This window comes from Meles meles, chromosome 18 (genome assembly GCF_922984935.1).
Source record: "Meles meles chromosome 18, mMelMel3.1 paternal haplotype, whole genome shotgun sequence".
Classification (NCBI taxonomy): Eukaryota; Metazoa; Chordata; class Mammalia; order Carnivora; family Mustelidae; genus Meles; species Meles meles.
In genome coordinates this window covers 9,275,909-9,289,568 of record NC_060083.1, presented here as the reverse complement: position 1 = coordinate 9,289,568, position 13,660 = coordinate 9,275,909, and the positions used below count along the sequence as shown (strand labels likewise).

The 13,660-nt window shown below is 58.9% G+C and overlaps 1 protein-coding gene across 1 annotated transcript in view; it reads left to right on the top strand.

Moving 5' to 3' along the window:
- DNAH2 (dynein axonemal heavy chain 2) overlaps positions 1-12,778 on the top strand; it is a 79,305-nt gene extending 66,527 nt beyond the window's left edge. Inside the window, exons 67-88 of the mRNA XM_045985130.1 lie at positions 203-328; positions 476-624; positions 749-815; positions 936-1,086; positions 1,250-1,398; positions 1,535-1,668; positions 1,773-1,917; positions 2,071-2,270; positions 3,263-3,389; positions 4,907-5,093; positions 5,181-5,329; positions 5,448-5,631; positions 5,827-6,017; positions 9,807-9,998; positions 10,134-10,318; positions 10,566-10,794; positions 10,872-11,023; positions 11,141-11,255; positions 11,654-11,830; positions 11,938-12,012; positions 12,180-12,330; positions 12,469-12,778. Coding sequence (XP_045841086.1) covers positions 203-328; positions 476-624; positions 749-815; positions 936-1,086; positions 1,250-1,398; positions 1,535-1,668; positions 1,773-1,917; positions 2,071-2,270; positions 3,263-3,389; positions 4,907-5,093; positions 5,181-5,329; positions 5,448-5,631; positions 5,827-6,017; positions 9,807-9,998; positions 10,134-10,318; positions 10,566-10,794; positions 10,872-11,023; positions 11,141-11,255; positions 11,654-11,830; positions 11,938-12,012; positions 12,180-12,330; positions 12,469-12,623 — 3,390 coding nt within the window. The 3' untranslated portion in view covers positions 12,624-12,778. The remainder of the gene's footprint in view (positions 1-202; positions 329-475; positions 625-748; positions 816-935; positions 1,087-1,249; positions 1,399-1,534; positions 1,669-1,772; positions 1,918-2,070; positions 2,271-3,262; positions 3,390-4,906; positions 5,094-5,180; positions 5,330-5,447; positions 5,632-5,826; positions 6,018-9,806; positions 9,999-10,133; positions 10,319-10,565; positions 10,795-10,871; positions 11,024-11,140; positions 11,256-11,653; positions 11,831-11,937; positions 12,013-12,179; positions 12,331-12,468) is intronic.
- Positions 12,779-13,660: the final 882 nt, after the last annotated feature.

The following is a 13,660-nucleotide window of genomic DNA, read 5'->3' as shown; positions in this document are numbered from 1 at the left end:
CACCGGAGTGTAAACAGAACTGCTATTAAAGATGGGGAGCTCAGAAGTAACTAGAACCAGGTTAGAGCTTTCAGGGCCAAAGGTTCAGGAGAGGGGAAGCACCTCTTTGATCTAGAAAGTGTCCCCAGGAGAGTGCCTTCAGAGCACTCCCAGTGTGTCCCCCCCACCCCCCCGCTGGATTATACCCCCTCCCGCCCCCCAGGGCCTGGAGGAGGATCTAGGCTACCTGGTGGGTGACTGTCTCCTGGCTGCTGCCTTCCTGTCCTACATGGGCCCCTTCCTGACCAACTACCGGGACGAGATCGTCAACCAGATCTGGATGAAGAGGGTGAGGCAGCGGTCAGGTGTGAGTGATCTCTTGGGCCGTGAGACCACAGCCTCTGGGAGGAACCCAGGGAGATCTGGCAGGGGTTGGGGCTGGGGGGAGGACAGGCTCGGGTCTCCGGGCTGAAATTCGGGGCTCTCCCCCACCCAGATCTGGGAGCTGCATGTCCCGTGCTCACCCCGCTTCACCTTTGATAACTTCCTGTCCAATCCTACCAAAGTTCGAGACTGGAACATCCAAGGGTTACCCTCGGATGCCTTTTCCACGGAGAATGGCATCATCGTCACCCGGGGCAACAGGTCAGGACGCTGCCGGGGGCAGGGGTGGGGGGGCATCATCGTCACCCGGGGCAACAGGTCAGGACGCTGCCGGGGGCAGGGGTGGGGGACAGCGCCCGTGGTCTGGCTGACTGTCCTCCCGCAGGTGGGCGCTGATGATTGACCCCCAGGCCCAGGCCCTGAAGTGGATCAAGAATATGGAAGGAAACCAGGTATAAGGCTGGGGGGGAGGAGGGTGCTCCCCAAGCCTGTCTCTTCCCGAGCCCCTACCCATGAGCCTGGTTTTCCTTTGGTCCCTCAGTGCGCCTCCCACTGTTTCCCCTCCTCTCTAGGGCCTCCAGATTATCGACCTGCAGATGAGTGACTACCTCCAGATTCTAGAAAAGGCCATCCAGTTCGGATACCCCGTGCTGCTCCAGAATGTACAGGAGTATCTGGACCCCACCCTCAACCCCGTGCTCAACAAATCTGTAACTCGAATCGGTGGGCGTCCGAGAGGCCAGCCACGTGGGACCCGGGGGACAGAAGGGCTGGTCCCCAGGCTGGGGGGCCTCCCTTCAGACAGCCCCGGGGGAGGGGGCCCTGCAGCACGCTGACCGCAGCGGGTCCCTGCCCTTGACCACCCTCCCCCGGCCCGCGGCTACAGGTGGTCGGCTGCTGATGCGCATCGGAGACAAGGAAGTGGAGTACAATCCGAATTTCCGGTTCTACATCACCACCAAGCTCTCCAACCCCCACTACAGCCCGGAGACCTCGGCCAAGACCACCATTGTCAACTTTGCCGTCAAAGAACAGGTGGGTGGGGGCAGGTGCCGGACCTGACGGAGGCCCCTGTCGTGGGGTAGCAAGGGACGAGGGGCCAGGAGATGTGATGGGGCGACAAGAGTGAGGTCCCCAGAGTGAGAGTGTCCCCCTGCACCCGTGCTCGCAGGGCCTGGAGGCTCAGCTGCTGGGGATCGTGGTCCGGAAGGAGCGGCCGGAGCTGGAGGAGCAGAAGGACTCCCTGGTCATCAATATCGCTGCCGGCAAGAGGAAACTCAAGGAGCTAGAGGACGAGATCCTTCGGTGAGAGCGGCCTCCGCGCCCACCCCGACGCCAGGCACTGGGGGCTGTGGAGGAGCGCCAGGCCCCTCACCTCTGCATCCCCGCCCCTGGGGACCTCCTTCCAGGCTGCTGAATGAGGCCACAGGCTCCCTGCTGGACGACGTGCAGCTGGTGAACACCCTGCGGACCTCCAAAGTGACAGCCACCGAGGTGACGGAGCAGCTGGAGACCAGCGAGACCACGGAGATCAACATAGACCTGGCCCGGGAGGCGAGCAACCGCCCGAAGCGGAGACTCGGGGAGGGAGGGGGTTCGGCCCCGCCCCGGCCCGGCCCCACCCCACCCCGCCACTGCCGTGGTCCTGACTCCGCCCCCCCCGCCCCCCCACCGCCGTGGTCCTGACTCCGCCCCCCCCCCCCCCAGGCTTACCGCCCCTGCGCCCAGCGGGCCTCGGTGCTGTTCTTCGTGCTCAACGACATGGGCCGCATCGACCCCATGTACCAGTTCTCGCTGGACGCCTACATCGGCCTCTTCATCCTCAGCATTGACAAGAGCCACCGCAGCAACAAGCTGGAGGACCGCATCGACTACCTGAACGAGTACCACACCTACGCAGTCTACAGGTCGGCGCCCCGGACTCTGCGTGCCCAGCCCGGCGTACACTGAGACACAGACCTTCTCGCTTCACCGGGCTGTGGCTCCTGGTGCCCCGCTCCCCTCTCCCTGCAGCTTCCCTGGGCAGCGCGTCCACCGAGGGTCTAGCCCTGCCTGTGGGCCGAGAGCCCAGCAGTAGGAATCTTGGTAAAATCCGGGATCAGATTCAGCGGGTCTGGGGTGCGGCCTGAGGTCGTGCATCTCTAGCCAGCTCCCTGCTGGTCTGGGGACCAGGCTCCGAGGAGCAGCGAACTTGACCTCTCCACCCAGAGGTCCCACAGCCCCCTTGAGCTCAGCTCATTTCATCTCAAACCCCTCACCCCCCCTTCCTTAAGGGTCCTCACCCCCAGACGGCACCGACACCCACCTCCCTGTCCCCCAAGCCAGGAATCAGAAGTTCTCCTTGACCCTTCTTCTCCCTGACCCCCGGATCAAGCACCATGGTTTGCTCACGGGTCTTTCAGCAAAGGCCCCTGCCTAGGTCTGCCCACCAGGCCCTGCAAGCCTCTGTTTGCCTAGGCTCCCCGTTCTCTCTGGGGTCCTCCCTGCTCCTCCTCTTCCACAATGCTCATGACTCCTGCCCCGGAGCGGCCCTGTCCTGCGATCCCCCAGCGGCGCGGCCGCCCGGTACAGGACCTGTCAGTTCACACAAGAATCCCCGGGCTGGCTGGCTATCCTCCCTCTCTACCCGACTGCCTCCAGGACAGAGTCTGGGGCTCATTCACCTTTGTGTCCCTGGGACCTGGCCGAGCGCCTGGCACAGAGTAGGGGTCCCACCAAGGCTGCGGGCTGTTTGCTGGAAACGAATGACTGATGTCGCCAGTGGGCCCTCCAGGTCCCTGTGCACGCGGCTGTTTGCGGGAGGCTCGGCTTAGATGCCGACCCGGGCCCTCGTTGTGTGTCAGGCTCAGTGAGCATTCACGTTGGCTTCCCCACACCCTCTCCTGGCTCCGTCTCCCAGGTACACCTGCCGCACACTCTTTGAGCGCCACAAGCTGCTGTTCAGTTTCCAGATGTGCGCCAAAATCCTGGAGACCTCCGGCAAGCTCAACATGGATGAGTACAACTTCTTTCTGCGTGGGGGCGTGGTGAGTGGGGCAGAGGCATCCAGGTCCAGAGGCGTCCAGAGGGGCCAGGGGGACGTGAGACAAGGACTCCAAGCCAGCCCACAAGGCCCACGGCTCTAGGGCATGAGCTAAGGAAAAGCACCAGGAGCAGGCGCCCCCCCCCCCCCCACCAGGGTGCGGAGCGTTCACCTGCCATGGGCTCCCTTGCTTGCCTTATGGGCAGAGCTTTGGGGCCCCTCCTCCCTGGGTCCCGCGGATTGGTGTGATCTGGCCTCTTTCCCTGCTGCTCGAGCACTCCTCCCCCGGCCTGGCCGCCACGATCACATCCATCCACCTCTCTCCCTCCTGAGCACCCTCCCCGCCCACCCCCATGTTGCCTTTGCTCCTCAAAACCCCAGTCTGGTTGGATCCCGCCCTCCTGCTCCCGATGGGCGGCAGTCCCGGCAGCAAAGCACGCCCACGCAGGACAGACTCACTTGAAATCTCTAGTCCCTTGGAACTGGCAGATGCGGCCCACCTTAGTGCCCCTGTGTCCCCCGTTCCTTCTGCCACAGGTGGGCGTGGGGCCCTCCCTTACCTCCTCCAAGACTTGATTCCAATCCCACCTCACTCACTGGGACCTCCTTGACTTTCTTTTTCTTTTCTTTAAGATTGTATTTATTGATTTGAGGTGGGGGGAAGGGCAGCCGAGTGCTGAGCCGGATGTGGAGTGGGGCTCGGTCCCCCAGACTCAGAGATCAGCACCCCTGCTGAGGCGGAGCGTGGGAGGCTCAGCCAACTGGCCCACCCAAGCGCCCCTTCTTTTTTTTTTTTTTTAAAGATTTATTTATTTGACAGATAGAGATTACAAGTAGGCAGAGAGGCAGGCAGAGAGAGAGAGAGGAGGAAGCAGGCTCCCAGCCAAGCAGAGAGCCCGATGTGGGGCTCGATCCCAGGACCCTGGGATCATGACCTGAGCTGAAGGCAGAGGCTTTAACCCGCTGAGCCACCCAGGTGTCCCCCAAGCGCCCCTTCTTATTTAACACTCCAGCACCCCTCCCAAGCCCCCAAGAACTTCTAGTCTTTTTTATCCTCTTCAACTTTGTTTCTGCACGGCATTGCCGTCTTTAACCTACTAGAACATTTAGTGATCTCTCCCGGGTTTTGGCTCATCATCTGCCCTCCCATTTTGGACACTAAGCTCCTCGGGGCGAGGACTCTGTCCTTTTACGCAGTGATGTGTCCCAAGCGCTGAAAACACATGGTGGGTGAGCAGTAAGTATTTGTTGAAGAAGGGAACCCACAAGCCGCCTGGAGGGGTGAGGCCGCCCACTGAGAGCCTGGGGGGGGGGGGGCGAGGGACAGTAATCCCGGGAAACCACCAGAGGGCGCCAGCTTCCTAACTTTGCACAGCGAGCCCCGGACCCCCACACCCGCTGTCCCCAGGCACAGCAGATTCTGTCCTCCTTCCTTCATCTGGCCATCCCGGCCAAAGAAAAAGAAAAAAGTGATTCTCGGGCGGTGTTCCCGGTCGATCCCTTGCCCTCTGCCCGGCGCAGGTCCTGGATCGGGAGGGCCAGATGGACAACCCGTGCACCAGCTGGCTGGCAGACGCCTACTGGGATAACATCACCGAGCTGGACAAGCTGACCAACTTCCACGGACTCATGAACTCCTTCGAACAGTACCCCCGGGACTGGCACCTGTGGTACACCAATGCCACCCCCGAGAAGGCCATGCTGCCAGGTACCGGCCGCCCCCTGCCCCGCCCCACGCCGCCCTCCCCGCAGCAGCCCTGCAGCTACCCGGGCTAGAGCCCTGCGCCGCCCGCAGGTGAGTGGGAGAACGCGTGCAACGAGATGCAGCGCATGCTGATCGTGCGCTCCCTGCGCCAGGACCGCGTGGCCTTCTGCGTCACCTCTTTCATCGTGTCCAACCTGGGCTCCCGCTTTGTCGAGCCGCCTGTGCTGAACATGAAGTTGGTCAGTGGCTTGGTTTCCTCGCCCGCCGCCTGGGGCCCTCCGTCCCTCTCACGGCTGCAGGGGCGTCCCGGGGTGGGGCGCCCTCCTGCCTGAGGCCGCGCCCCTGTGCTCCCGACAGGTGATGGAGGATTCCAGCCCGCGAACCCCGCTGGTCTTCATCCTGTCCCCCGGCGTGGACCCCACCAGTGCCCTCCTGCAGCTGGCGGAGCACACGGGCATGGCCCAGCGCTTCCACGCCCTGTCGCTGGGCCAGGGCCAGGCCCCCATCGCTGCCCGGCTGCTCCGGGAGGGTGTGAGTCAGGGTCAGTACCCTTCCTGCCCCCGCCTCAGCTCCGCTCTGTAACCACAGCCACCCCCCTTCCCCGGAAGGCCCCTGCACGGCGGCCGAGATGGGTGGGGACCCCCGCCCCTCACATATGTGCACACAGACCCGGGCAGAGTGTGGGACAGCTGGGGTTCGGGGACGGGTTCCCACTGAACCCCGCATCTCCTCGCAGGCCACTGGGTGTTCCTCGCTAACTGCCACCTGTCCCTGTCTTGGATGCCTAATCTGGACAAACTGGTGGAGCAGCTGCAGGTGGCAGAGCCCCACCCGTCCTTCCGCCTCTGGCTCAGCTCCAGCCCGCACCCCGACTTCCCCATCTCCATCCTGCAGGCCAGCATCAAGATGACCACAGAGCCCCCGAAGGTACGGCGCCCGCAGATGGCCGGCTCCAGCTGGGCCATCTGGCCCCGCGGGTTCCCTGCGAGCGTCTGCAAGATGTCCGGCCATAATGACAGCACCGCGTTTTAGTTCTGCTGCCTTCTAGAATATTCCATCTCATTTCTTTTCTCTACATGCCAAACTCTTAGAGCCTAGTAGTAATATCTAAACATTTCTTTTTTTTTTTTTTAAAGAATTTTATTTGTTTGTTTGAGAGAGTGAGAGACCACAAGCAGGGGAAGAGGGAGAGGGAGAAGCAGACTCCCCACTGAGCGGGGAGGCTGATATGGGACTCGATCCCAGGACCCTGGGATCATGACCCGAGCCGGAGACAGACACTTGACCATCTGAGCCACCCCGCTGCCCCAATATCTAAACATTTCTGAGTACGATCATGGCTCAGGCATCGTTCATTTATTAACTCATTTAAAACGCACACCCCCATCAGTACCGTTCCTCGCATTTTACAGAGGACAAATAACTTGTCCATAGAACCTTCCTGCCTCACGGCCTTTCCTTGCATCTCTCCCTGATGCCACACCCGCTGGACCCCAACCCCTCCCTCCAGCTCTGGAAAAGGTGATCTCCGTATTACGAAGTCACCATCAGCGCAACTGTCCTAATCCTTCAAGATCGGCTCATGTTCCCACATCCCACCTGTTCACCTCTGCGTGAACGGTTTTGGTAGCTTTCCACTGCTTTTAGCCAAGACCAAAACCTGTATTAGCACTGCCCGTACCACCCCCACCCCTGGCTACACCCATCGCATTGTCCCCCCCACCCCCCGCTACACCAAAAACGTTGTTTCCCTTTGCTTTGTTCTACGTACACCATTAATTTTTATAATGCCTTGTCCATCTTCCTACAGACTCTGTACTCTTCCCCCGGCTCCCAAGGCTTCTAGAAGCCCCTGTTGCTGGGCCTACATCCTCCTCAACCCCTCCTCTGCCGCTTCAGGCTGGGGACCATCCTCACTTCCTCAAGAAGCCTCTGCCCTCCAGGTCTAGGCCAACACACATACAATCTCCCTGCTCCTGCTACCCCCCCAGCCCGCTGCGACACTCGACCGTGTGGGATGGGTTGGGAACCCGATGCTGGGACCCTGGGACCATGACCTGAGCCAAAGGCAGATGCTTAACGACTGAGCCACCCAGGCGCCCCCAATTCCCCCACTCTCAAAGCAAGTTGCCAGCCTGCCACCAGAGAGAGCCTTTGCACCCCATCTTTGTTAATGGTACCCCTAATTTTTTCATTTTCCTTTTTTAATTTTTGCGAGAGTGAGCAAGCAAGTGGGGGGGAGTGCAGGGAGGAATAGAGGGAGAGAGAACCTTAAGCAGTGTCCATGCTCAGTGTGGAGTCCGACACCTGAGATGATGACCCCAGCAGAAATCAAGAGACAGACGCTTAGCTTACAGAGTCACCCGGGCATCCCTGATAAAGTTTTAACCTAAATCTATTACATATTTCCGATTTTCCTCAGTGACCCAGTCACGCCCTTTATAAAATCCCCCCGCAGAACCTCAGCCCCCGGGTGCCGGTCGGAGGACGGCTCTTCCCCACTCAGTATGATGTACGTACTCGACGTTCATTCATGCTCACGGTTCCTGGTTCCTCGATGCGCTCCCCGTCCGAATCCGTCCTCCATCATGTGTCTTGTCAGTTGTCTCTTTCCTTTTTGTTATTTTTTTTCATGAATGGAGATCCTTAATTTTTATGAGGTGGAATTTAGCTCTTTTCTTCTTTACGGCTTATGCTCCTAGGTGTTCAAGAAATCTTCGCTTACTCTAAGGTGGTGAAGGCAGTTTCTCACGCTTGTCTTCAGAAGCATTTATAATTTGACTTTCCCATATGGGTGCTTTAACCACTTGAAGTGCATTCTCACGAGTGTGGAATGAGTAGGGGTCCAGTATTTTTTTCTGGCCACACAGATAACCAGTTCTCCCACTACCGTCATTGAACAGCGCACAGTTACCCTTCTGGTCTGCAGGACCTGCTAAGCCTTAACTCATGTTTATACACGTGTAGGTTTCTGGGACCTTCATTCTGTTCATTGGCCAGGTCGTTCATATCGGGGTCAAAAGACACGGTCTCAGTGACCCTATAGCTCTGTAATAGTCCTTGCTGGCTGGTACGGCAAGTCTCTTTTCCACATTCTTTTTCAGGCCACTCATGGACTTTTATTCTGCAACAGAATTGCTGGGATTAGCTTGTTAAGTTCTACCAAAAAAACCCAAAAATCTCTTGATCAGTTTGGAGGAAATCAACATCTTTCGTATATCACGCCTCCCCATCCATGATTATAGTATATCTCTCCATGTAGTCTTTATTTCAATCAAGTTTTTTCATTTTCACTATAAAGATTTGTGCATTTTTACTTATTCCTGGAAACTTTACATATTTTGGTGTTGTCAATGACAGTATTATTACTCTAATTTTTTCACTACGTTCTGTCTGTCATGGATGCATCGTCGTTGTCTTCTTTTTTTTTTTAAAGATTTTATTTTCTCATTTGAGAGACAGCTCACGCAGAGGAGCAACAGAGGGAAAGGGAAAAGCAGGCTCCCCGCTGAGCTGGGAGCCTGACATGGGGCTCAATCCCGTGACCTGGAGACCATGACCCGAGCCGAAAGCAGACACCCAACCCTCTGAGCTATCCAGGTGCCCCAATGGATGCGTCTTCTTAAAAGCTCTGTGTCAACAACATATTGCTGTCCTGCTCAAGGCAGAAAGTGGCCAGGGGCACCAGGCGGCTCAGTCGCTGAAGCGTCTGCCTTGGGCTTAGGTCATGATCTCAGGGTCCTGGGCACAAGCCCCCGCATCAGGCTCTGTGCTCAGGGGGGAGCCTGCTTCTCCCTCTGCCTCTGCCCCTCCTCCTGCTTGTGTTCTCTCTCTTGCTCACTCTCTTTCAAATAAATAAAATCTAAAAAACAAAAAAACAAAAAACAAGCCCCAAAACAGAAAGTGAACCTCTGACTCCTGGTGAATCAAGTCCTAATGGCTCCATTTGGTCATAGCCCTTCTGACCCCACCTGGGTCCTTGCCCTTGACTTCAGTTAGACTCATCTTCTCACTTATTCTCCGCTTTGAGCTTCTTTTTTTTTTTTTTTAGAAAGGAAGCATTTTTTAAAATATTTTATTTATTTATTTGACAGAGAGAGAAGTCACAAGTAGGCAGAGAGGCAGGCAGAGAGAGAGGGAGAAACAGGCTCCCCACTGAGCAGAAAGCCCGATGTGGGGCTCAATCCCAGGACCCTGAGATCATGACCTGAGCCGAAGGCAGAGGCTTAAACCACTGAGCCACCCAGGCGCCCCTCTCCGCTTTGAGCTTCTATCCCTTCCATTCTTTCCATCTCCACGAAACCAACGCTATCCTGTCAGCCTAAACATCTCTTTCCCCTCGGTGAGACTTTGCCCACATTGACCCACGAGAGTGTTCACAAAACCTGAAAAATCTATCACACAGATGATACGCTATGACCCCCTTAATCTACCCCAAAACTTTGCATATGGCAGTGTATAGATTTTTGCTATTAATAGTTGCATGTATTATCAAAACAGCGCTCGTGTGCAGATGAAAGGAAGAAAGGCACCTACCCAGTCCTGTGAATTGGTGCACATCCTGCATGCAGATCAAGGGCTGGATTTCAGCTTTCACTCCCCCCTTCAGCCAGTGTCCTTGTGCAGTGAGCAACCTCCACAACCGTACGTGGTGGTGCCAGCGGCAGGGCTTAGCATGATGCAGGTCGTCCCACTTCTGTCCTGCATTGTCCCCAGGGCCTGAAGGCCAACATGACGCGTCTTTACCAGCTGATGACGGAAGCACAGTTTTCCCGCTGCGCCAAACCTGCCAAGTATAAGAAGCTGCTGTTTGCCCTCTGCTTCTTCCATTCTGTGTTGCTGGAGCGCAAAAAGTTCCTGCAGCTTGGCTGGAACATCATCTATGGCTTCAATGACTCTGACTTTGAGGTTTGCACCAATAAGGGCCTGTCACTCCAGGCCTGCCCGGTAGGGTCCTGGTGGGAGGAGTTGTGGACAGAAAGCCCTGTTGGAAGAGTTCCTGCCCTAACTGCGTGTGGGCGCGGGGACGGGGCCCGCGCACAGGTGTCGGAGAACTTGCTGAGTCTCTATCTGGATGAGTACGAGGAGACCCCGTGGGACGCCCTCAAGTACCTCATTGCCGGTGTCAACTACGGTGGGCACGTGACGGATGACTGGGACCGGCGCCTGCTCACCACCTACATCAACGACTATTTCTGTGACCAGACTCTGTCGACCCCCTTTCACCGGTGAGGCAGGGAGGGGGCACGGACATGGGCCCAGAGAACAGCAGTCGCCCGAGGGGGCAGGACTGGGGACAGCAGGGGGGTGTTTGAGAAGAGGCGGGGAGACTGGCAGGAGGTCAAGTCTGTGGGGTCCGGAAGGGAGCAGGAGCAGGGGCGGCACGAAGGGGCCGCGCAGAGTGGCTGGGGTCCTGGCCTGGCGCTGAGCCCCAGAGGCCCACAGCGCGGTGACGGTCAGGCCGGGGGCCTTCAGGTTGTCGGTCTTGGAGGCTTATTTCATCCCCAAGGATGGGAGCCTGGCCTCTTACAAGGAGTACATCAGCATGCTGCCGGGCATGGACCCCCCCGAGGCCTTTGGCCAGCACCCCAACGCGGATGTGGCCTCCCAGATCACAGAGGCACGGACTCTCTTTGAGACTCTGCTGTCCCTGCAACCCCAGATTACTCCTGCCAGGGCTGGAAGCCAGAGCCGGGAAGAGAAGGTAGGAGCCGGCCAAGAGCTACGGGAGGGCGAGCGAGGAGGCAGAGAGGCCGCCACTCAGGGCTCCTGCCGTGCCAGGTCCTCGAGCTGGCTGCTGACGTGAAACAGAAGATCCCTGAAATGATCGACTATGAGGGGACCCGAAAACTGCTGGCCACGGACCCCTCCCCTCTCAATGTGGTCCTCCTGCAGGAGATCCAGAGATACAACAAGCTTATGGAGACCATCCTGTAAGATGGAGGGGGCAAGAGGAAAGGGCTTCCCCCCCAATGCTCCCCAACCCCGACCCCCAGGGATGGCTGTGCTAGGCCCCTCCCATCTCTAAGCTCCCACCTTACCCTGCTCAGGTCCTCACTGACAGACCTCGAGAAAGGCATTCAGGGCCTCATCGTGATGTCTACAAGCCTCGAAGAGATTTTCAATTGCATCTTTGATGCCCATGTCCCTCCACTCTGGGGAAAGGCAAGATTGCATCGCTCTCAGACCCCTGTGCCCTCCATCCCCTGGTTCTGGGAGGCATATGGCAACACGCGCTGTGCCTGGGTTTCGGAGCCAGAGAGATTCAAGGCGGAGATCCGGCTCTGCTATTCACAGACTGGGTTGCACCGAGTAATTAACCTGGAAACTTGCGGCAAGTTCCTTGCCTTCCCCAAGGACATTTCAAGGATGCTTGGTACTGTGCGTCCCTCTCAGTTGGTGCGTCTTTCCTGGGAGCTGGCTTTTGGAGAGCTTGGCCCGGCGGCAGCTGGGAAATGGGCTGACATGGCAGATTTTCTTCCCAGGTCTGCGCCAAGCGCTCGAGATCAAGATTTGAGTGCACGAGTCAATGAGTACATAACACGCCCTGTTTCCTCTTCCAGGCATATCCCTCAGAGAAGCCACTGGCTTCCTGGACCCGGGACTTGGCCATGCGCGTGGAACAGTTTGAGCTGTGGGCCAGCCGTGCCCGGCCTCCCGTGATCTTCTGGCTGTCTGGTTTCACCTTTCCCACCGGCTTCCTCACCGCGGTGCTGCAGTCCTCAGCCCGCCAAAACAATGTGAGCGAGTAGAGTAGCGTGGGAGGCGGGTTGGGGGGTGGGTGCTGGGGGTGCGGATTTGCTCTGCTCCTTAAGGGTCCTCCCTTATGCTCCCCTTTAACCCCCAGATTCCGGTGGACAACCTCTCTTGGGAGTTCATTGTTTCCACCGTGGATGACAGCAACCTAGTGTATCCGCCCAAGGTGGGAGCAGAAGTCTGGGCGGGGGGTGGGGGGTGGGGGGTGGTGGTGGTGCTGCTGGGAGTAAACCGCAGGAAACAAGTGGTTAAGAAGGGAGAAGAGAGGTAGCAGCTCAGGGGTGCTGGCAGCCAAAGGTCTCCACTTTTCCAACCTGCAATGTGTCTTCCCAGGATGGAGTCTGGGTCCGTGGCCTGTACCTGGAGGGCGCTGGCTGGGACAGGAAGAACTCCTGCTTGGTAGAGGCAGAGCCCATGCAGCTTGTCTGCCTCATGCCCACCATCCACTTCAGGCCTACAGAAAGTCGAAAGAAGAGCGCCAAGGGTGGGCTGCCTTCCGAGTCCTTAGTTAGGATCCTAACCCATCCTGGGCCCCGCCCCTCCCCCACACCTGCCGGGACCCTGCTTTCTCGGAGGCGGCCCCGGGGCTCTGACTCCTGACTCCTCCTCTCCTTTCCCCCAGGTATGTACTCCTGTCCCTGCTATTACTATCCCAACCGGGCGGGCAGCTCAGACCGAGCCTCCTTCGTCATCGGCATCGACCTCCGGTCGGGGACCATGACATCTGATCACTGGATCAAGAGGGGCACTGCTCTGCTCATGAGCCTGGACAACTGAGAAGGCCTCCTCTTGCTCCCGGCTTGAGGGAGGGTCGGGGACGGAGGCTGGACTTAACGGGGGCCACAGAATGGGGGCCGGGAGACAGTTCGGTGTACTTGCCATAAAGGTGGAAGAATTGTATAGGAACTCAGAGCAGTAAAACGCTTTCAACCATAAGCCCCGACTGAGCCTCTCAATGGGGTGCCGGGAGTCTGGGGAGGGAGGAAGCCCTGGCCTTACGGAGGAAGGTACTCCCGCGGGCGGCTAAAAGACGGGGAAGGAGCTGGGGAAGTGGGAGGCCGGGAGAGGAAGGGGGCGTGGCCTTGAGCGAGGGGCAGGGCGGTGGGACCTGATACGGGAGGGGCTAAATTTCGGGGCTGGCCCTGAGCAGGTGGGGCGGGGCTTACTTTGGAATGGCGCGTGATCCGAATGGAATAAGGGTTTGTCAGGCGGGGCTCGGGTCTGGACCCGGTACATTGCACCCCAAACCCGGCACCCCGCATCCGGCATCCTCCTGGCACCTGCGCTGAGGCGAGTGGGACCCGCAGAAGGCGGGGCGGGGCCCGAGAGAGGGACTCCGGCGCGAGGAGGGGCGGGACCAGGGGGAAGGGGGCGGGGCTGGGGCGCAGGGGGGGCGGTGTTTGTGTTGGAAAATCCAACTGCGCCACGGGGCGGAGCGGCCCCCCCGGCCCTGGCCTGGGAGAGGGGGGGCCCGCTCGACCCCCTGGGAGACCTCGGGGAGCCTGAGCACCTGGGACTCCCCAGAAACAGGTAACGGGGAGCTGCGAGGGCGTCTGAAAGGGGGAAACCCATCTCCGCGAAGGGGGGCGGGACGCCCGAGTCTCAGGACCGGTAGAGCCGGGGATGGACGTTTGGGTCTCGGCAAAGGCACTAAAAGGAGACCGGGGCGCAGGACGCCAGGGTTCCCTAGAAGAGTGCGGGGTGGGGTGGGGTGGGGTGGGGGAAGAGCGGGGAGGCAGAAGACTTGGGGGTGCGGGTGTCCAGAGGGGCCTGAAAGGGCGCCCAGTCCCCCTCGGGCTGGGATTCCCCTCCCC